General features: G+C 41.2%; 1 protein-coding gene across 1 annotated transcript in view; it reads left to right on the forward strand.

Annotated features, from left to right (window-relative positions):
• col14a1b (collagen, type XIV, alpha 1b) overlaps positions 1-23,012 on the forward strand; it is a gene marked incomplete at both ends in the record, with an annotated part of 206,598 nt that extends 183,586 nt beyond the window's left edge. The window contains 11 exons of the mRNA XM_083982371.1: positions 8,594-8,689; positions 8,919-8,972; positions 9,776-9,829; positions 10,762-10,815; positions 11,466-11,537; positions 14,943-14,978; positions 16,649-16,715; positions 17,337-17,525; positions 17,629-17,706; positions 18,520-18,675; positions 22,705-23,012. Coding sequence (XP_083838497.1) covers positions 8,594-8,689; positions 8,919-8,972; positions 9,776-9,829; positions 10,762-10,815; positions 11,466-11,537; positions 14,943-14,978; positions 16,649-16,715; positions 17,337-17,525; positions 17,629-17,706; positions 18,520-18,675; positions 22,705-23,012 — 1,164 coding nt within the window. The remainder of the gene's footprint in view (positions 1-8,593; positions 8,690-8,918; positions 8,973-9,775; positions 9,830-10,761; positions 10,816-11,465; positions 11,538-14,942; positions 14,979-16,648; positions 16,716-17,336; positions 17,526-17,628; positions 17,707-18,519; positions 18,676-22,704) is intronic.
• Between the last annotated feature and the right edge of the window lie 617 nt (positions 23,013-23,629).

Raw genomic sequence — 23,629 nt, forward strand, 5'->3', positions numbered from 1 at the left:
ATATATTCACCACAGCCACAAGAGGCTGAAGAACCTTTACAAAAAGGACCAATCACATTCATATTTTTGGTGATTTTTATTCCTACATGTTCTCTTGTTTCTTTGTTTTGTCTACCAATATGATGTAATTTGCAAGGTTTAGAATCAGGTACATGTACGATGACCTGGAGATTACATTGTTGTTGCTCTTTAAACTAGTTCGCCTGACTTCTTAGACTTGAATCTAACTCACAACATCAGATAATTGAAGTGAAGTTACAAGTTCAAGATTATCTTCTGGAGTGTATTAAAGTAAAAGAACACCAGTTTCTAGTCCTATTCTCTGCTGATTTTACAAACCTCTGTTAAATGCTGCAGAACCTCTTATGTTAATGTAACAGAGCTGTGGTTAAGTCAACTGAGAGACACTCACCTGCTCTTCTTTACTGTTTATCGCCACCAGATCAGCTCCTCTTTTCTTACAGTCCTCCCTGCTCTCATTCCAGTTTTTCTTTTCAGTAGATTTAAAGTAACAACTGCATCGAAAGCGCCGCCATCCTGTAAGAAACAGATTTCAAATGATCTATCTGGTAAATTACTGAAAGTTAAAGTCTACAGCTTCTTTTAAAACCTTCTTCACCTGTCATGTTCTGACAGTCATGCTGCTCAGACTTGCTCTGCAGGATTTTGTAATTACTATCGACCTCCTCTTTTTCTGCAACGGTTTGTATGTCTGGTTAAAAACACACACACAAAACAAGAAAGGGAGCTGTAATGTAATCTCAAGCAACTCAACTCAAGATACAACATTGGAATAACGTTGAGGTCCTCACAGAGCTTGAAGAGGACACCACTCCCCACTAGCAGCAGGATGCACAGCAGACTCAGAATCAGCACGGTGCTTATGAAAGTGTTTCGTTGGACACCTACACAGAGAACACATCAAGATTAAACATGTTGAAGGAAGCTGGTGAGATTTTTCCTCCTTTAAACTGAGATGTAGCTCATCTGAACAAAAGCAAACTGTTATGCACAACAAATCATTTGAAGAGTTTAAAATTAGCAACAGCTACAAACTCTCAGTTCCGTGCTGTTTACTAGAACATGTCATGTCCAAAGCTCAAGTCAACGCAAGGGCATTTGGTACACTCCCATTGTGTGGGATCACACATTGACTCATTTTTATTCAACCTTTGTTTTAACTTGGGTGTAGATCAAGGTCAGGACCTCATTTTCAATGTAGTGGCATGAAACAAAAACACAATAAAAAAAATACAAAACATAAAGAAAAAATGAAAACCTTCACAATAATTAAGATATTCAAGTAAAGATGCACAGAGAGCAAACAAATGAACATCTCGAGGTTAACAAATACTACTGTAAGATTACATTCACCTGTAATATTTATTTCAGCCACAAGAGGCTTAAATGAAAGATACATGTACAAAAAAGACTAAATACATTAATATTTTTGGGTGATTTTTATTCTTACATATTCTCATAGCTATGCCTTTTTTTTGTCCACCAATATAATGTAATTTGCAAACTTTTTCTGCCAGAGAGGGTTTAGAATCAGGTACATCAACTGTGACCCGGAAATTACAGTGTTGTTGCTCCTTAAACTTGTTCACTTGACACGTAACTTTATCAAAATTATTACAATCAATCAAGAATTTTTTTCAAAGAGTGGAGGTGTCAACAGATTCAGTTTGGAGCAGTGACAATTTAGTGCCAAAAGTTGCGCTAAAAAACTTGTCAACTCCAACCTGGTCTACTCTTGGTAAAGCTCAAGTAAAGATGCACTGATGAGCAAACAAATGAAATGAAGTTTTAGGAAAGTTTCAGATTATTCTTTAAGATTTCCCATGTTGCACTATAACTGGACTCAGCTGCAGAGTGATCCAGTCACTTAACTGTTTGATAAGAGCCTGTGTTAAAAAGAAAGCACTGAAGTAACGTACATGGGTTAAGCCCAATAAGAACTTAATAAATGAATATAACCCCAGTGCTGTTCACACCTCACAGAGAGAGAGGGCCTCCTTGCACAAACACCATCAGAACATGATCACAGATATAGAATATAATCTCCACAATTTAAGTGCAAATACTTTAATAATGAATTGTATCATAATTTGCATCAATATTACCACCATCTTATCTCCAAATATTTGAAACCTGAGTGCACACACACACACACACATACATATTGCAGTACAGTACAGTACCTCTGTCCCGTGCAGAGAGATGAGCGTGATGCTCTGTGTCAACACTCTCGTAGATGTCCACCATTCTCTCCACTCTCTCTCCTCTGTCCTGTTGGACTCTTTTGTTGTAGCGTACATCCATCAGATTTGGTTCTTCATAAATATTACACGACATTTTTTTGAGTACAAAGCCTTTTATAATAGTCTTAGTTTTGACGACTGTTGCGTCCTACTGCTGTCACTCCATCGCTGTATTCCTCTAGCAGATGACTTTCTTAATCGCCATCATCACGTTGAAGTTGAAGTAAATATAAACTCCTGTCCGTTGCTGCTGTAAGTGTTTATTTCTCAGGGCTTCTCTGCATCTGTGTTTCTGTATGTCCCAGTCAGCAACCAGCAGGAAGTGGTGAGGAAGTGATAGCAGGAAAACACACGTACACGCTGCCATAATTTCACCATAGTACAGTCAAAAATTCATAAATAATTTTGCCTTTTTTTTTTTCTTTCTTTTTTAAATGATGCAACATTTTTGTGTTGTTCGATTTCTGTTTAGATTCTATCTTGATATTGAAGCCTGAGTGTAAATGTATGCATGAGAGTTGTGATCGGTGATCTGTAGTTTGTCGAGTATGCAAGAGCACTTTTGAGGTATCAGCACAATTCTGATTCTTGGAAAATGTCAACTAAATGGTATTGAGGTGTCCTGGTTTGTCGTTTTTTGAATTGCAGTGATGCAACAAACACCTGAGGCAGCACGATCTGTCCATCCTATTGTTATCATCAGAGGGTTACATCCTTCATGTCGACAAAATGGAGTCTCAGCAAGTCAGATGTGATCAGAAGACGCTGACCACACAACAGGAAGAAACAGTTTGAAGGTCACAGGACAGACAACATCAGTTTCATGCTGTGCTCAGAGAAGTTGTGAGCTGGCAGCATTCAGTTGACAGTTGTAGCGATTGTGTGAAACTTTCAAATCTTTTCATTCAGGGTGAAAATTGGAGATTTTTGCCATCTTTCTTTGTGCCTCTATCATTATGGTTGGGTAAAACCATGTTTGTTCATTTATTGGAAGAGGATTGATTTATCTTTCTTAAAGTTAAAACATGGACATGACAGAAATGAAGCCTCACCCCCTTTTCATTCTTTGTCGATTTTGTTGTTAGATAGCAAAAAGTCTGTATGCACATATCTCTGGGTGTGGATGGGTTTTTCTGTTGTTCTCAATAGATTGCCAACCCCATCAAGCACCATGGGGGAAACTCTTGCCCCAATTGGAAGTCGGTCCAGATTGTATAGAGCTGTGCAGAACTCAGTCAACATGCAGCAGCTTCTGGATTGACTTGTATGAGTTTAATAGCTCCATGTTCAATTAACAAACACTTGAAAAAGAGGCCGATGAGACTGTTAGCCACGGCAGTGGGGGAGGTATTGCAGTCATTCACCATAAGAAATGGAAAGTCCTACCACAGTCACTGCCTGTCTTCTCTTCATTTGAACATCTTGCACTTACACTCCCTGGACCCACTCCCACCATCATTGCCACTTTCTACCGCCCTCCCAAGCCCCACAGTGACTTCTTAAATGATTTTGCCGTCTTACTCACCCATCTATCCACTCTATCACCAAACATCATATTACTAGGGGACTTCAATATACACATGGACAACATTAATTCACCCCTCACCAGAGACTTTTCATCATGCCTGGACAGTTTTGGACTCCATCAATTCATCAACTTCCCAACACACACAAAAGGACACACTCTGGACTTAATCTGCTGCTCTGGCCTCACCCCCTCCAACTGCACAGCTGACGATCTCCATGTGAGTGACCATTTCCTCATCTCTTTTAGCACTGCACTCTGCCTCTCAAGAATCAAGTCATCACGCTTCATTTCATTCCGGAACTTAAAGAACATCAACACTGACACTCTCTGCTCCAACATTGACACTATTCTGATCCCGGACTGTTCTACCACCTCTGACGAAATGATAACCCTCTACAACACAAGTCTAAACAACATCCTCAACTCCCTCGCTCCACTCAAAACACGCTCTGTCTCCTTCTCCACAACTGCCCCCTGGTATACCCCTCATCTCCGCTCCATGAAAACTAAAGGCCGCCAACTGGAACGACTCTATAAGAAAACTGGACTCACCATTCACAAAGAAATGTACATAACCCACATACGCCATTACAAGGACTCAATCATCCAAGCCAAAACAAATCACTACTCCGCTCAGATAATCTCCAATGAAGGAAACACCAGATCACTGTTCACACTGCTCAACAGAACTCTCCAGCCACCTGACTCCTTACCTCCCCACCTGTATTCAACTGACACCTGTAACTCCCTAATGCAGTTTTTCAATGACAAAATCTCCATCATTCACCAACACTTAGATTCAGACTCACTTCCCTCTCTCCCACCTGCACTTCCTCTCCTCCCACCAGCACCTCTGCCACACTGTCAGCACCTCTCTAGTTTCCAACCTCCCACTGACCTTCAAATCTATGACCTCATCCGTAAATCCAAACCCTCTACCTGTCAGCTTGACCCCCTTCCCACCACCCTTGTCAAATCTTGTCTCCCCTCTGTGCTTCCCCTCATATCTGCCATCATTCACTCTTCACTCACCACTGGAACTGTTCCCTCACCCCTCAAAACTGCAGCTATCACCCCTATTCTGAAAAAACCTGGCTTAGACCCCAACAACTACAATAATCTCCGCCCCATCTCCAACCTACCTTTCATATCCAAAATCCTTGAAAAAATAGTCGCCACCCAATTACACACCCACTTAACTCAAAACTCCCTCTATGACCCTTTTCAATCTGGTTTCCGCCCCCGCCACAGCACCGAAACTGCACTCATAAAAATCACCAACGATCTTCTCACTGCAGCTGATTCCGGTTCACTTTCCATCCTCATCCTCCTCGACCTAAGTGCAGCTTTTGACACCATTTCCCACCCCATCCTCCTTCATAGACTCTCCTCCATCGGCATCACCCACACCCCCCTTCACTGGTTCCACTCCTATCTCTCAGGCCGCACTCAGTTCATCCAGCTCAAATCCTTTAAGTCTGACCCCTCCCCAGTCACTACAGGTGTGCCCCAGGGCTCTGTCCTGGGGCCCCTTCTCTTCATCACTTATCTCCTCCCCCTTGGCACCATCTTCCGTAAATACAACATCCATTACCACTGCTACGCGGATGACACCCAGCTCTACCTTTCCAGTAAACCAAACTCCGCACTCCCACCCTCTTCCCTCATCACCTGCTTAACCGAAATCAAATCCTGGTTCACTTCCAACTTCCTCAAATTAAACAGTGATAAAACAGAAATCCTTCTAGTTGGCACCAAATCTACACTATCCAAAATTGACCGTTTCCCCCTTCTTATCGACAGTTCCTCAGTTTCCCCCTCCCCTCAGGTTAAGAGTCTGGGTGTCATCCTTGACAGCACTCTATCATTCAAATCTCACATCAATAACACCACTCGGGCTGCCTACTTTCATCTACGTAATATCAATCGACTCCGTCCCTCCCTCACTCCCAACACCGCCTCCATCCTTGTCCACAGCCTCGTCACCTCCCGTCTTGATTATTGCAACTCTCTCCTCTTCGGTCTCCCTCACAAGTCTCTCCATAAGCTTCAACTGGTTCAAAACTCCGCTGCACGTATCATCACCAAAACCCCTTCTTCCCACCATATCACTCCCATCCTACAGCAACTTCACTGGCTCCCGGTCACATTACGAATCCAATTCAAAATCCTTCTGTATACTTTCAAAGCTATCCACAACCTCGCCCCTCCATACTTGTCTGATCTTCTCCACATTGCCACTCCAGCACGCTCCCTCAGATCTTCCTCCTCTCTCCACCTCACTGTCCCCCCTGCTCTCCTCAGCACCATGGGGAGCAGAGCTTTCAGTCGCTCTGCTCCCCGACTCTGGAATTCTTTACCATCTCACATCCGTAACATTGACTCTCTCCATCTTTTCAAAACAAAAATCAAAACCCACCTGTTTCAAATTGCCTATCCACCCCACCACCCCTCACCCTAACACTTCCCTTTTATTCTGCACAGTTTTATTTATTTGTTCTTTTCATTATTCATTTTTACTGATGTGTTTATTGTTGTTTATTCTGTGCTTTTAATGTTGTTTATTCCGTGCTGTGTGTTTTGTTTTGGTATTGTTTATTGATGATTTATTCTGTGTTTTTGATGATTTTAACTGCTGTAAAGTGTCCTTGAGTGGCGTGAAAGGCGCTTCTAAATAAAATTTATTATTATTATTATTATTAATTCAAACTCTGTTCAACCATGAGACAAATGCTCTTTACTGCTTCCTGTTTTTGATGTGATGAGATTACAACATCCAACAGTGTGATCTCATGACTGTGGTATTAGTGAACCCTGGTATTTAGCTCGGTACATGTGGCATCCTGTTACTGCAGAAATAGATATGCAACTTTGGTTGTTTTATCAGTGCATTCAAACATATAGTTCATCATTATAGATATATATTTAACCAATCAGCTGTTAACTTATTGAACTGAACATTTACTATCACACCGACATCCAGCTTCATAAGATCTCGTTATGCAGGAGATGACAGGAGGAAAGCGGCTCTACGCACTCATCCAGGCACTTTGACACGCTGCTGTCACATTTGTCTGATCTCTGATCAGTAAAACCACTGAACGATGTGAGTGGGTGAGAAAACTTTGACTTACGTCGATGAAAGGATGATAGTAATAATGCTCATCTTGTTTGAAACCTCATGGCGTTTGTTGTAGTTCATATACATATACATATGCATGCATTATTATCATAGCTAAATAACTGTAATGTAACTGAACTTGAAGAGCAAAACCTTCTTCTTTTTCTTTTTTCCTGCACCTAGATTTGAAACAGGTTGTTCAACTTGCAGTAGAGCAGATAGATGATCATTTTTCAGCTAACTTGGCAAGTTCAGACCATTTATCAAACGTCGTCTTGAGACTCTTATTCATCCCGAGCCCCCCTCTCGCCACAGCGCTATCAGACTTGGACTGTCCAGGTCCTGGGTGTGTCTGTGCTGCAGGCAGCTTCTCTGCTCTCAGGCTGTTTGTGAGTCTGTCTGTGATCCCTGCAAGCCTTTTCTGCAGCTTCATGAATTCAACATTTCTGTGTCGCACTGCTGCGTGTCTGTGAAAACCAATGACCCCTGGAATGTCCCACAGCTGGCAACCACACACACACACACACGCATAAACACCTTCTACTCAACACACACGCACACAGTAGAGGTGGAGACTTCCTTCCTGTGAAGTCTGTTATTATCTCACATCGAGACTCTGCGAGCGCTTACACCACGTCAATTACCGAAGACGACTTGAGAAAGTGTGAGAGTGTGCTGGATAAGTTCATCCATTAGGTTTTTATGGCCTTTATGGTTCAGTATAACTGGTAATCATCGAAAAAGAAAAATAGATATTATCCATTTTAAAGCGCACATGGGTTCATAATCATAGACATCAGTACATATGTCAGGTTTGTGATGAGCTGTTATATTCTAAATCAATGCATTAAACTGAATGTGACACTATAGGAACAGAGCTTATACTTCACTTACTCTTTATACCACTGTCACTGCTGAAGCCTGGAAGTTTATCTGACTCGTTTCTGATCTAAATCGATAACAATTCAAACACACCCTTTAATTTCCTCTCTGTAATAGCTGCAGCTTAAGGACCATAATGTGCTCACAGACATAATAACAAGTGGATTTGACCTGGTGTGTGATTATGTACTGTATAGAGCTGTCACTTCACCCTGTCATTAACATCCTGTCAGGCAACCTGGACTCCAGCCCTATAGAAAACTGTGAAGGTGTATGAGGGACAATTACTCCAATCAAATCAGTTGTTTTACTGATTATATGATGTATTAGAATAACTTGAAACACCTACACAATAAACTCTTTCTGTATCACAGACTGATAAACACTTTTCTTTCAACCAGTTGTTGAACAAAACTGCCTTTTATTTATTAAATGTCACTGCACATTGAACCACAGAACGACCTCCGACCACATAGCCAGCCCCTGAGTGGAGCTTGTGTGTGTTACGGTCCGCAAATCCTAATCAAATCAAATCAAATCAAATCAACTTTATTTATATAGCGCTTTTCATACTTTGCAGTAGCACAAAGTGTCTCACAGAGAATAAAAACAAAACAAAACATGAAAAACAAAAATAAAAACACCATGAAAACCCAAACCTCCCACCCCCACAAATATACACACAGAGATACACAAATACATACACACTCACACTCATACATAGCCACACACATACACTAGCTGTCGGACTACAGTACCTCTTTAACACTCTGTCTGTGTCTCCGTCTCTCTCTGCAGGGTCCAACTGGTGCAGTCGGCGATACAGGTGTCCCAGGACCTCAGGGACCCCCAGGGCCCCAAGGACCCAGTGGACGATCCATCATCGGACCCCCAGTAAGAGACAAACACCAACACATATAAAGTGACTCTTACCTTCCACAGTCACCATGACCAGAATAAATCTGCCAACCTACCTACCAACCTCTGTTCTTTCAGTAAATTCTCTTGTGTGAACAGTATCACACAGTGTCATATATCTGCTGTCAGAAAGGCATGAATGAATGAATATTTTAAGATAGAAACTACAAGAAAACAGTTTAATTTGTCTTATTTGTCCCTGCAGGGTGCACCAGGAGAGAGAGGACAGAAAGGGGACATCGGACAACAAGGAGCACAGGTAAAAACTCCAACCAATCAGAATCTGACATGCTCAGTCACTGTTTGGACCAGACATGGTGAGATTAATGACCTAAGATAGAGAGGTTAAAGTGAGGTTTCTCTACATCACAATAAAGTTGATAAAATCTCAGTTAAATTAATTTGAAAACATTGATGTCATATGTGAAGGTTTCCTTTGAGTAATTATGACCTGTCATCTTATAAAGCTCATATTACTGTAGGAAGATGTCACTACATCATCTCACACCATCAGAACCCACACTGTTTTTTTATAGTGTTTTCGTTCTTATTCATTAATGGTGTAATGCAGCCTTTTAGTTTGTCTGGGTTGATGTCATGCTGCGGTGGTGAAGTGTTTTTTCCTCCCGTTCTTAAGTGTTTTTGAACAGATGTAAAAAATTAATTAACTTTGCTATTGATAAAACACTGGGCAGCTCGGGCAGGAGAAGAGCCTCCCACAAGTAATTACCACTCTGCTGTAAATTACCTGGACTGTCGTGACCTTTTGGAAACAAACAGTTGTCAGACGGTGAATAATGGTGCCATTTGCAAAAGGTTCAAATCTATTTCCATTCCCCTGAGTTTGTGACACGACGCTGCGTCTGAACTTCGAGTGTTTATGTAACAACGTAGTTTATGACAGCAGAGTGGAGGAGGTGTGTTAAGAAAAGTGGAAAGTACATTTAGGCCAAATGTTTCCTGCACAATAACAAGTAGAAAAGTCTCACTGCGTCTGTGAGGATTTGGAGTCGGTGTGAATGAGACCTGCAGTGACCTCTGACCTCCTCCTTTGTGTTTCAGGGAGTGCCAGGTAGAGCCGGAGCTCAAGGCAGAGATGGACCTGCAGGACAAAGAGTGAGTCACACTGTAGTAGCACATCTTTAATACTGTTAATACTAATAGATTTACCACTGCTGATACTAAAACTACACCAACAAGTACTTTAATATGATCAAACCACACCAAACATGAATATAAATGATGATGAATTCATTAATACAATGCTTTAAATATCAACTTTGCAGATGTTTTATGGGGAAGAAAAATGAACTGGACACATTAGTTAAACTTCAAGAGTTACACACAGTTGTGTTTCTGTCTGTAATACTAAAGGTTAATGCAACTGTTCTTTAAGAAATCTCCATAGTCCACCTTAAATCCTGCAACTGCTAATATAATGTTTATTTATATATATAATATATTTATTATATCATGTTTCAGATGTAATAATAAGTTAAATACTGCACTATGCTTACTACTTACTACTATTTATACTACTTCAACCACTACATTACTTCTTGGTCTGCTGTATTACTGCTATTTAATTCACTCCATCACTTCACTGCTATAAGTGGATGTAACTGAGCTCAGTCAGTCCTGATGAGGCCAAACAGTCAGTTCACCTCTTGACCTGTAGGTCATATGTTCTATACAACTGTTATACTTGATATTATATTATTTATCTATGCATTTACTTATTTATATTTACATAAGCACTACTGACTCTACTACAACAGCTAGGATAAAAAAAAAAAACATGTCATCAGGTAAGACTTAATGACAGCTCCATGTTTCATGTAGAAAATAATAATAAAACAAATCTGTAATTGTTTGCTTGTGTTACCTTGATAACAGTTTTTAACTCTTGTTTTAACTTATTTAAATTTTTTGGTTGCTGTTGTAGCACTTTGAGATTTTTTGTTAAATATAAAGTGTGTTACAAATGAAATTAATTATTATTATTATTATTATTATAAACAATATACATGTGTATTTGTACTTGTCAGGGGCTGCCGGGTAAGGACGGCCCGCCAGGCAGAGTGGGTCCCACAGGAACGATCGTAAGTGCTGATGAAATATCACCAGTGTTAATCTGTGGTGGACATGTGTACATGGACATGTACCGACACGACGGCGACATCAGAGAGACGAGGATTAGACTTGTCCTGCTTCTGGTTCTCCTGCTGGACGCATGAAGGTCGATTTTAATTGGCGCTGTGACTTTGAGAGATAATTATCCTTTTGGGGGGGGGGGGGTCCTTTGGATTCAGGAATGTGAATCCAAAGTCATCCAAAGGTGTTTTCAACTGATTACTGATAATAAAAAACAAAAAAAACCAACACATAACCATGAAGAATTCAGCTCCTCACTTGCTGATTATGAAGAGTTGTTGATTATGAAAATGTAGTTTTAATATAAACAGGTTTGACTTGTAGCAAAGACTTGACTCGACTTAGTTTCACCACTAATTTAGCAGCTGTGTGAAGCTGCAGCGCAAACCACCGAGGAGCAGCACGTCCTGAATACATGCATCCAATTAAACGCTCCGGTTGTTGGACTGATTCTCAACTGATTGGAAAGCTGCCATGGAAAAAAGACAGGAATTGCACCACCACCATGCTGTGTTCATCACATGTACCTCAGCACTCCTAGTTAATGAAGTCGACTCTGAGTCTGATTCTTCCTTCATGTCCGTCTGTGTCTCTTCAGGGAACTCCGGGAGCGCCAGGGGCTCCAGGAGGCACCGGCTCTCCGGGGAAGCAGGGAGAACTGGGACCTCCGGTGAGTGATCCGGAGCTGCTGCCGCTCATTAGTCTTCCTCCTGCTCGGTGTGGCTTTACACCTGTGTGACAGTCAGAGGAGACCTTGTTTTCATGTTTCCCTTCACCTCTCTGCCGCACAAACACGGATTGGACACTGTGTAAATATATCCAGGAGGAGTCAGGAAGTCGTGTCAGTCAGGCTTAACGGACTCTTGTCAGTCGAGCACACAGAGTCCAGACACAGCTCCTGTCAGTGGGATTAACAGCTTCCTGTCCGGTCCGAAGGTCCGGCGCCTTCTTTGAGATCAGGGGAGGAGAGTATTGTGTGTTCATGTTGATGCGTGAAGACAAAACAAATCCCTGTCAGAGCCTCAGTCTGCCTTTTCTAACAACCACACTCTGACACTGCTAAACAAAGAGCGGCTTTCCTCCTCTCCTCATTCAGAAGCTGTTAGTCCCATTATCCTTCAGGGAAGATGTTTGTACAACCTGAACGCTGACAGCTACAGAGTCTCTCTACTCTTAAACTTGATTGATGCTGCAGGGTTTTTAAAAATCCTGGATTCCCTTAAAGGGATAGTCCAACATTTTGGCAAATTGGCCCATTGCCATAATCCCTATAGTTTTAGGAGTAGGTTTGTTACGTTTAATTGTCGGTGCAAGCTATTTTTAGAACGGCGGAGCAGAGCCGCGAGCTGCTCAGAGCTACGCTACAGAGGCTCATGGGATTTCTTGGTTTCCCTCATCAAACTCATCAAATACACAATTCAACAACACCAAAACGCTCTGGTGGACAAGTTGTGACCTGCACATTCACCACGCTAAGAGATAATAACAGAACATTACGAGACAGAGTTGTTTTAGAGGTAAATGCAGAGACTGTTTGCTGAAAAACTGCTGAAAAAAATGTGCATGTCACAACTTGTCCACCAGAGTGTTTTGGAGTTGTTGGATTGTGTATTTGATGAGTTTGATGAGGAAAACCAAGAAATCTCAGTTTGCCACTCTGCTCCACCGTTCTAAAAATATCTTGCACCGACAATTAAAGGTAACGAACCTACTCCTAAAACTATAGGTATTATGGCAATGGGCCAATTTGCCAAAATGTTGAACTATCCCTTTAAAGATGACACCCTGAAGTCCTGAATAAGAAACATAATGTCTCTCATTGTAGACAATCTAAATGTTTCATTCAACCATCAGTAGGAAAACTTAAAAGGGCCTTGCAGCATTAAACACTGTACTAATGTAAACATACAGTACAATGGAAAGTCTGAATATCATAAAGTAAAGATGACATTTTCTCCAGAGTTGTAGAAGACTGTGTTAGAGCAGGAAACATCAAAGTGTTTAGTCGTCTCCTCAAACCAAACATCATGGAGAACATGGAAATAAATACCTGATCAATTAAAACAGATCTATCTAACACTGATCATTTCCTGCCAACACAAAAAACACAGTTATAAATGTTATTTTTTAGAGTTTAAGCTACGTATGTGTAAGATAGGAAATCATTAGTCAGTCATAGATTATTATTTATTATTAGAAACTGATCATGTGCTGCAGCCAAAAGCAAAAACTTCCACTACTGCGTCAGCCTCAGTGTGTGATGAGGTTTTGTTTTCCACTTTTTTGTTTGTACTAAATGCACAACATTGAATGCCACCATGTGACCACTCTCTGCTTTGGCATTTATTCCAAATTAAATGAATTGTTCAGAGACGGTAAATCACATTTTGACTGCAGATGAGATTCTGTGGGAGGTGACACAAACTGCCGACAAACTACTTTGCACCGCCGTGATAAAATGTTGTCAAGCATGTAATTACAGACGCGTGGGTGGACTACAGAGAGCCTGCCTTAACTAATTATCACTCTATTGTCAATCGCAGATCTTAATGTGAACTTAGTGGAGGGAAATGTACAGCGGAGCAGGTTTTTTTCGGTTAGCGGCACAGTTTGCGTGAGGTTTGTATTTTAACGGCTCGGCTGCAGCGTTAAGAGAAAGTTTGTCAAGGCAGAAAAATCCCATTAAACTCCACTGAAGCTGAGTTTAGTGTGTGTAACGCAGCAGCGCTCTGCAGCGGCTCGGTGTCGGTGCTGGAGGACGTTTTATTGGCTCAGACACTCTGTGGTGAAGACGGAGAGTGACTCTTATTTTCCTTTGTTTGATTTTTACACGGCAGATGCACAAGTGTTTTTGAAAATATAATCAAATGTCAAACTAGATATTGAAACTCAGGGTGAATTCCAGAATTTTTAACCCTTAATCTTAGTAGCCCTCAAAACCAGGTGTTAAGGGCTATTTTGTGACTTAGAAATGGGACCCCCTTTAAATGCAGATACGTCTTCAGACTGTGTGGGTTTGGCATTAGTTTATTATTTTTTTATATTTGCACCTTTAACCCTGCCAGTTTAATCATAAGCCACAAACGCAGCTCTATCATCGACGGGTCCATCAGGTCCATGTTTTTAAAATTATTGTGGACGATCTGTCAGTTATTTCTTCGGTTATTAGTTTTTTTTTGTAGCCTATAAGTTAGCTGAGTTAGTTAAAAGTTGATATTCAAACAAATAATCTGTATGAATACCACAACCACGGACATATTCATCTGAAAGTCACCGCATACCACAGCTTATTAAAAGGTAAACAGCAGCTGTAACTATGGTTAGATAACTCTGCGGCTACAAGAGATGACGTGAACCCAGTCATCTTAGAACATTATCGGCGCAAACATTTTACGTAGGCTGTATCTTGATAAAACAACTTAACAACTACATTACCAGCGAGAAAAAACATTTTGTAACTAAACAATAGCAACATGGCCGGCTATTGACAAAAGATTGTAAAATAAATGTTATGCAACAATGAGGTAAATAATCCATAAAATGGGGCTAAACTAAGATAATACAATGGTTTTTGTAATATTTATATCTCTATTAACAAAGAAAATGCTGCATTCTGGGTAACCCTAGCTCCCAATGGTGGTGTCGGAGAATCTATACAGCCCCTTACACTTGTCCCTCAACTTGACATCCTGAGAATCGGGACAGAAGTAGCACTTCTCGGGAGTGCGCATTTTTGAGATTGAGAGTTAAGATAGGAGTTGGAATTCACCTTTAAACTAACGAACAGGAGAATCAACAAATGACTGAAAAATCTGAAACCAGGGTGGTTGAGGAGTTGGACACAGTTGTGTTGTTACAGAGACAATAAAATCCTCCAGTAGAAGTTGGAGTGAGTGAGGATGTTTGAGAGGATTCGGGAGTCGCCGTGTCAGAGGTGAAGAGAGCAGCTTCGTGTCACGTCTCAACTGGAGAAGCTTCCGTCTTGTTTTTGTTTTGTCTCACGGTCCATAGAAAGAGAACATCTCGTGTTTGCAGAGTTGAATCCTCTTTTCACGGCTCCCTCTCTCTTTTTCAGGGTCCTACTGGAGGCAAGGGGGATAAAGGTGAACGGGTAAGTGGATCTGTCCATCACACCGGGAAACGTTCCTCCAATGCAAAGTGTGACAAAATAATTCAGATTTCTATTCTCTTCATGCAAATCAGGTCATTTCCTGAGCCGCACGCTGTGATATTTAATGAACAGAACATGAATAAAACAAAACTAAAATAATAAGAAATCGAACTTTGGGGTGTTTTGAGTGACCTTAAACTTCTCACAAAGACTCAGTTCGTTCTTCTTTAACATATAATAAAAATGATAAACATGCAGATTGGCCTGTGGTGGCACAGACTGAGAGAAAGGCATCGGACGTCTCTCAACCAACTCAACCAAAAAATGAACATTTATCTCGAGCTGTTTGATTTCACATCAGACAAAGAATTGGAGTTTGGAAAGTATTAGTAGTGAAAACACACATCTGTTACAGCACTTATCTGATTATTGCCCACAAACACAGTAAAAAAAAAAGTAGTTAGTGTTGTTGCATCGTGAGCGGTTTCTGGTTGGTTTTTTTTCTTTCTTTTTTATCAGCAGTTTCTAGCAACCAAAAGAGCCAAAAATGCAACAACAAGCAGAAATCTGAAAAAAAAAAGTCCAGAGTTGAGTGTTTTTTCCTGTGACACGTCGTCGCCTATCAGGTCAAACATCTCTGCTTCCTGCTGGTAGCTGTAAAACCACTTGAAGAGCTGCGTCTCGGGACACTTCACCTCTCTGCACGCTGCCATGTGCACTGAGATCAACGCTCTTCACTTCATGACCTGAATCCACTCCGGTGTCTTAAAATCACACGACACGTGAAAATACATCGTCAGACTGGATTTAAATCGACTAACAAACAGTCGACTTGTAATTTCTCTGATTTATTTTCACTGTTGACACGTGTTGGAAGAAGAAAATCCACTCTGTGTTTATCAGCCCTCAGTCATTCATGCAGCAAAAGTCATGATGAATTACAGTAAATTAAACATTTTTGGTTCAGAGTTTGATGCTGTCGTGTTCATAAACAGTTTCAGAGCAGAAGATTAGAATTTATTTATTTATTCATAGTTTTTATATTTCATTTTTTAGGGTGAGGTAACATACTTTATATGTTTTTATTGGTATTGATTCACTTTTTTGATTAGCACAAGAACTTTTATAGTTTATTATCTCCTTCTTCATGCTCATGTTTGATCCTGTCTGACGTCTGATACTGTTAATGAAGTCTTGTACTTTCAAACTGCAATAACTTGAACCCAATAGGAGAGAAGGCTTGTGACTAAAGTTATATTGGACTCTAACAAGCACCAGCACCTGCTATAAACTAGGTATTGGTTAATGCTAAGTCTGGACCAGAGCTGCTGGTCTGTTCCTGCTCTGCCTCTTCTTGGCCGGTAGGAAGGCGCCCCCTTGTGGTTTGTCAAAATAAAACTACTAATGATGTCAGGAGGACTGAGCTGCGTTCACAGTAGATAATCACAGATAATTGTTGGCAGCTTTGTCACCATCAGGCCTTTTTTTTAAACTAAAAACAGCAGCATGTGGACTGAAATAGTGTGTGGTGTTGATTGATGCTGTGGTCACAACATCTGCAGCTTGTAGGAGAAATCCCAGCTGGTGCAGCAGCAGCAGTAGCTCAATCACAGCTGAGTCTGCACATACTTTACTAAAAATACTAAAAAACACATGTGATGTGTCTCCAGGGCGACGTCCAGTCGTCGGCTTCGGTCCAGGCCATCGCCCGGCAGGTGTGTGAGCAGCTGATCCAGAGTGAGTAACAACGCAGGCTGAGGCTCTTCAGTCGCATCCTCATGGTGTTGAGACCAGAATCAGACCAGGTTCTGGTTTGTGTTGCTGTTGTGTAGTTGGTGTTTTTCACCAGCTTATAAAATCTATTGATGCAGAAGTTCTCTGTCATGTAACACAGCATTAAAAGGATAGTTCGCCCAAAATTCAAATTGCACGAATGATCTACTCACCCTCATGTCGACTAAGGGCTGGGAGAAGTTTCAGAGTTATCCGTGGCTTCTCTGAGTTACAGGGGGTCTCGGCGTAGCAGTGCATGTCCATATAACGGTTGCAAATGGATACCAACTGTCTTCGTAACAAAAAGACACACCAAAAAACATCCAAATACCTCCATACTGCTCGTATGTAATGTCCGTCTTGTATTGAAGCCCCGAAATGCGAAATTGTTCCGAAAAAAATTAAATAAATCTATATTTTAATAATATTGAATAATGATTTGGAGGGTGAGTAGATAATGAGTGCAATTTGAATTTTGGGTGAACTATCCCTATTATCCCTACTATCACCATTTAACTGTGTGAGCTACTGAGAAGATCCACAGCTCATTGTTTCCATGTTGTCGTTCACCTTGTCCGTCCTCAGGCCACATGGAGCGCTACAACTCCATCCTGAACCACGCTCCCAGTCCGCCCGTGTCCATCCGCACGGTCCCCGGACCCCCCGGAGAGGCCGGTCGTCCGGGATCACCAGGGCCCCAGGGAGAACAGGGACCTTCAGGAAGACCGGGCTTCCCAGGACAGAACGGACAGAACGGGCAGCCGGGAGAAAGAGGTGAGGACATAGTTAGAGAGTCGGGAAAACAAAACCTGATGATCCTTGTTGTACTTTATACTCAACCAACAGCATCATGTGTGTGTTTTCGTCTTGTTTCCAGGTCAATCAGGAGAGAAGGGTGAGAAGGGATCTCAAGGCGTCGGAGTCCAAGGCCCCAGAGGACCCTCAGGACCCCCTGGTAAACTACACCACAGCAGCTCGTACTGTACAGCTCTCAGTCTGGGCCTCCACATCATTTTACTAATATATGTAAAAACTATAATCATTTCATTTCAAACCTTTATTTTATTTTAAAAAAAGACCATTGAGGAGGAGTCCTCATTTACAATGGTGTCAAGCAAATTCACAGCAACACAACAAAACATAAAACAATACTAGCTAAAAACAAGAAATGATTAAAAGTAAATATTAGGGGGAAAAAATAAAACCATGAATAAAACAGACAAGTTGTAGTGGAGTTAGAAACAGTTACAATCGAATAAGACAATGTCAGAGATCAGACTTTTGAACAGCTGTAGTGGTGGTAAAAATTATAATTTTTAAGACCTCTTGCAGTTTATTCCGAGTGTGTGGTGCATTATGGGAGAAGGACATTTTACTTAGTCAGTTCAGAAAAATGGAGTTTAGAGCAACAAGTAATTTTGTGAACAGGTACCAACACTTCATGATTTCTGTGTTAAGAGAGATGATATATCCTGTAGGGAGGCAGTAGGTGTGACATTAAGGCTTTATAAATGATAAAACAAAGAGAATGCAGTGGTGGGTGTTGTATTGTATTGTATGGATCATTTGTTATAAACCTGATGGCAGAGTGGTGCACAGCATCCAGTGGAGTTAGTGAAGAAGTAGCTGCTCGTCCATAAATTACATCTCTATAATCTAAAACAGACGATGTAATGAGATGTAACTAGAGACTCAACATTTCATTTATTCTTAGATTTATCACTCAGTCCATTGAAAATCTTCCTCTTCCTCTTCCTCTTCCTCCCAGGGCCACAAGGTCAGGGCCGACCCGGCAGCCAGGGGTCGTCTGGGCGACCTGGCAACCCCGGGTCCCCTGGTCGACCGGGGGTCCCGGGACCCATCGGCCCCGCGGGGCCTCCAGGATACTGTGACCCCAACTCCTGCGTGGGCTACAACGTTGGAGGTTTGTAGGCCGCTGGACACACACACACACACACACACACACACACACACATACACACACACACAGCAGTAGCCTCATGAACACAACCAGAATTTCAAGGACTATTAAGTGTTTTGATGCAAAACTGTTTTAATAATAGTATAATAATAATGTTAACAGTGATAAAATAAGTTTTTCATTAGTCTCAGGTGACATTGATGTTAATAACAGACACATGTGGACACTGTGAACTGTATCACTGAGCATGAAAACATTTCAGGTGTGTTTTGAACTGTTTAATTCACTCTGAGTTAAACAGGCTGCATGTCCCTGAAGTCACTCACACACACTCGGTGTATCTGAAGGTGAAAACATCAAACTCCTTCAAATACACAGTTCAGCTACAGAACTTTGTCTCATTAAATTCATTAACACTGTGATTGAAATTATTTTCTATGATTTCAAACATCATGTGATGCACTGGTCTTGTTCTGGGTGGGACCTTAACGATAAACATCCAAACAACCAGGTGTTATCATCAATAAATAAGTCCACAGTTTGTTTCACCCTCAGAGTTAAGGGACTTTCGCTGCCTTAAAGGTTCACTGCACCCAAATCAATAAAGATGTGAATAGTTAGTTTCAGCAGACTGCCGATGGTCATTTTCTGACACGTAAACATATAAAGATGAAAACCACCGAGCTCATGTCCTGTCAACCTAAATGGAAAAAGACAAAGTAAAACAATAATAAGTGTTATTAAATCTATAAATATGAACTTTTATCATGTGTCACTGTTCAAGGAGTTTTATTTATATCTGTTTATTTGTCAGGGACAATACAGTAAGTGTAGGCATTGTTTCATCTAATTAAAGTGCAACAGATGCAATATATGCAGGACTTCTGGACATGGGTAATTAGATTTGTAGAGTAATTATTTTAGATTGTTAGATTAGATTAAATTAGATTAGATTAGAAAACATAAACCACATTGAACAGCTTTGTTAGTATTGTTATCTTATCTTCTAATGAAGTTTCTGCAGTCAAGTGTAGGATGAGTCATCATATAATGAAATATAATAATAAGTAACAAGATAATTAACTAATTATAGCAGCGACAGAGGTTTTCTAATGTCTTTAAAATGTTGCTTTGGATCATTTGAGCCTAATAAGTTCAGCTGCAGTCGCATCGATCGCTGTGAAATGGGTGAACTGTCCCTTTAAAGCTCGGTCTCGTACTGTAGTCTCTGTCTGAAGCTGCACGGATCAGCAAACAGGAACCACAGACCGGACTCAGCGTCTTAACTCGATCCAACGGAGACTTTTTTCTGAGGAAGCTGTTCCGTGTTGTGAGCGTGGCTTCAGCGGATCCCTGAGAAAGATGCTGCATGATGGGTTCTCTCCTACAGATAGCACTAATTAAATACACCAGGAGCCACAAATTAGTTGCAAAATGCTACACAAAATTCACTTAAAAGTTGCAGATGATGAATCAGTGCTGTTGGCAGCTTCTCTGTCTCTTATGTGTTAATTTGCTCTCCAGCGTCCAAAGCGACTCAGACTGTGTTTTCTCAGCCTTTCGCAGGAAGAGGCTCATGGGAAATTATATTTTAACAGCTTCACAGTCGGCACAGCAGGATTTATCGCATGTATCCAGGAGGCCTGGAGTCAACACAAACAGCCATTAATTCTCACCACATATGGAAATCAGCAAAACACTGGAAATGCATTTATTCACTTAATGATCAAAGTGGCGTTAGTGGAGAGAAACCCAGCATGAGTCATCCTGTACTGCACATGCTGCATGCTTGTTTTCATATGTGACGTGTGTTGAGGTTAAAGGTCGCGCAGCGCAGCGGACGGTGAACGGTGGCGTCATGTGACTAACGTCTGCATGTTGTAATTATTTCTCTATCTTTGTGTGTGTGTTTGTATGTGTGTGTGTGTCTCTCTCCATCTCTGCCTGTCTATGTCTCTCAGCACCGTACAGCAGTGACTACTGAGCTGCGTTCACAAACACTCACAATAACAACAGACGTTATTAACTGTTCAATCTGCTGCATCAGCTCATAATCATGTCTTCCACTGCACTACACGTCAATTATATTGTAATAATCAATAATTTAACTTATATTATTACACATACATGTTGCTGCACTGATTAATTCTTTACTTTTTTTAATTTATCTGCAGATGTTTCCTTTTTTTTAAACATTTATTTTTGATTTTCAATTTAAACAAACATATAGTACATTTCATAAACAGCTCAGCCACGATTCATCAGTCTTCAGATTAAAAAAAGAAACAACATACTGTAGAATAATGTCATTTCAATTAAATAGAATGATAAAAAATAAAGTACACAGCGATAGAGAATACACAGTTATGCCTTCAGTTCATCCATCTCAAGGTATTTAAGTACAGGACTCAAATTCTCTGAAACATTTGTGTTTTGTCTTTGCTAATTTAACTTTCAACTTTTTGTTGTTGAACTGAGAAACTAATCTGCAGACTAATCAATACTGAAAACAATTGTTAGATGCAGCTCTAAATAAACAATACCATTTTTTTATTATTATTTTTTATATAAAGATGTATATATAGAGAGAGAAAACAGGATTCACAGTTTCAAGTTTACACAAATGTGAAATAGTATAATGTGTATAAACAGGTTTAAGTTTTTTTTTTTTCAAAATAAAGCGCCCTCTTAAAGGATAAGTCTGGTGATGTTTTCATGTTTTATAACTGTTGAAAAAATTCTGCTAAAGCACTGAAACTTCTCAGTGACTGACTCTAAAGATGTAAATCTGTAAAAACTTGTCAATAATCAATCGTTTTCCTGTTTTAAAGTGTTTGAGTCGTTTCCAGCAGCAGATGAATCGCAGTCAGAGCTGCAGTGAATCTGAGGCAGCAGGACGATGTGTGTGTGTGTTTGTGTTTGTGTTTGTGTTTGTGTGTGTGTGTGTGTTTGTGTGACTGAGTCAATATAAACTAGGCTTTGACACACACTGAACTGTGTTAGTCGGAGACAGACAGTGTTGGTTTTGGTCTTTTCATGAGGTTTGCTGAGAGTAAGTAAAGTGTCAAACATCACCAGACTGATCCTTTAATTGGTTGGACAGGACGAGTCTTCACGGAGACGATCGTCCTCTCGGTGCTTCCTCCTCTAGATCAACGACCGACTTTACTGACTTCATTCAAACTAAATTCATTTAAAATATTTAAAGGGATAGTTCACCCAAAATTCAAATTTCACTCATTATCTACTCACCCTCATGTCGACTAAGGGCTGGGAGAAGTTTCAGAGTCCTCCGTTCCTTCTCTGAGTTACGGGGGGATCCGCGCAGCAGTATGTCCATATAATGGTTGTGAATGGTGCTCACTTTTCTTCATCCAAAAAGATACACCAAAAAACATCCAAATACCTCCATACTGCTCGTCTGTAATGTCCCTCTTGTATTGAAGCCCCAACATGAGGGTGAGTAGATAATGAGTGAAATTTGAATTTTGGGTGAACTATCCCTTTAAACTGTTGACAAACATATCTCTTTTGTCAACATAAAATATCATTTTCACAACAATTTTTGATTGAAATTGGCACTTTAGTATTGAGATGCTTTTATGTTGAAAGTCGCCACTTGAAACTAATTAATTACTTAAAGTCAGTTTGAATGTGAGCTCATAGAAAACATCTAAATCTAAAACTTCTACTGACATAGATTTGCGTAAGATTTCTCACATGCTTTTTGTCTCAAACTTCCTCCTAAACCCATGGTAACCCCTGGTAACCTGTGGTAACCCTTGGTAACCTTTCTCCTCTGTGTCTCCTTGTGGCTCCTTCCTCCTCCTTCTCTTCCCACCCCCTCCTCCTCCTCCTCTTCCTCCTCCCTGTCTCACTAATCCAATCAAAATCCATCACAATGATCCAAACTCTTGCTTCCTGTGGTGGCGGGTCGGCCATCTTTGTTTTGGGCTCTCCTGGTGCGCTGGCGTTCTCTCCCGCTCGCTCGCTCGGCCGCTCGCCGTCTGCTTGGTTGGTTTGGCAACGCAGAGGGTGATGAGATTATCACTCACGGCGGCGCTGTCCCCGCAGTCCAACTGCCGTCCAACGTCTTCCAGAACTACGGCGAGGTCGAGGAGGACGACCCGTACCGCTACTACCAGCCCAACTACCCGGCGCCGCGGCCCGTCTCCCCCGACGACCCGGCGCTCGACGAGGAGCTGAGGTCCCGCCGCTCCCGGAGCGTCGACGGGAAAGAAGGCGAAGGAGAAGGAGAAGAGGAAGAAGAAGAGGAAGAGGAGGAGAGAATCGGGCTGAAGAGGAGGTTAAGGAGAGGAGCGAAGACGCTAACTGACTGAGAGGAGCTGATTGGAGGACGGAGGGCCGCTCGCTGTCTCTGATTGGACGGTTTCGGAGCCGTTATGGACAAATCAACAAGTGCCTGATGTAGAGGATTTCTTATGGACATATGTAGAGGGGGTGGGGGAGGGGGTGGGGGGAGCAGGTGGGGACTATTTTAACTCATCTATGCTAAAGAATTAACGTCGAGAAAAAGAAAAGAAAAAACGGTTTCATGTTGTTTCGCTTTGTTTTGACGACTGTTGAGAGAAAAAAAAAGAAAAAGATTTCAGTTTGTTTTGTGTCTCCGTCAGCAGCTGAAGAGACGAGGAGATCAGCAGCCACTCCTCCTCCTCCTCCTCCTCCTCCTCTTCTCCCTCTTCCTCTCCTACTGTCTGTTTCTGACTTGGTTGGTTCAAGTGCCTCAGAGTCGACTGGAGGAAACTGTCAAAGTTGTAACAATTCAGCATCACAGCGAAATGAACAAACAAACAAGCTGCACCACGTGTTTCATCACAGCAAACAAACTTACAGCTGCACACAGGTAAACACAAACAAATACTAACATAATACACAACAACTACAACAACAGCAACAACAGCCTCTGACACAGGTTACGTTCAGACTGCAGGCTAAA

The sequence above is a fragment of the Trachurus trachurus genome (assembly GCF_905171665.1).
Source record: "Trachurus trachurus genome assembly, chromosome: 11".
NCBI lineage: Eukaryota > Metazoa > Chordata > Actinopteri > Carangiformes > Carangidae > Trachurus > Trachurus trachurus.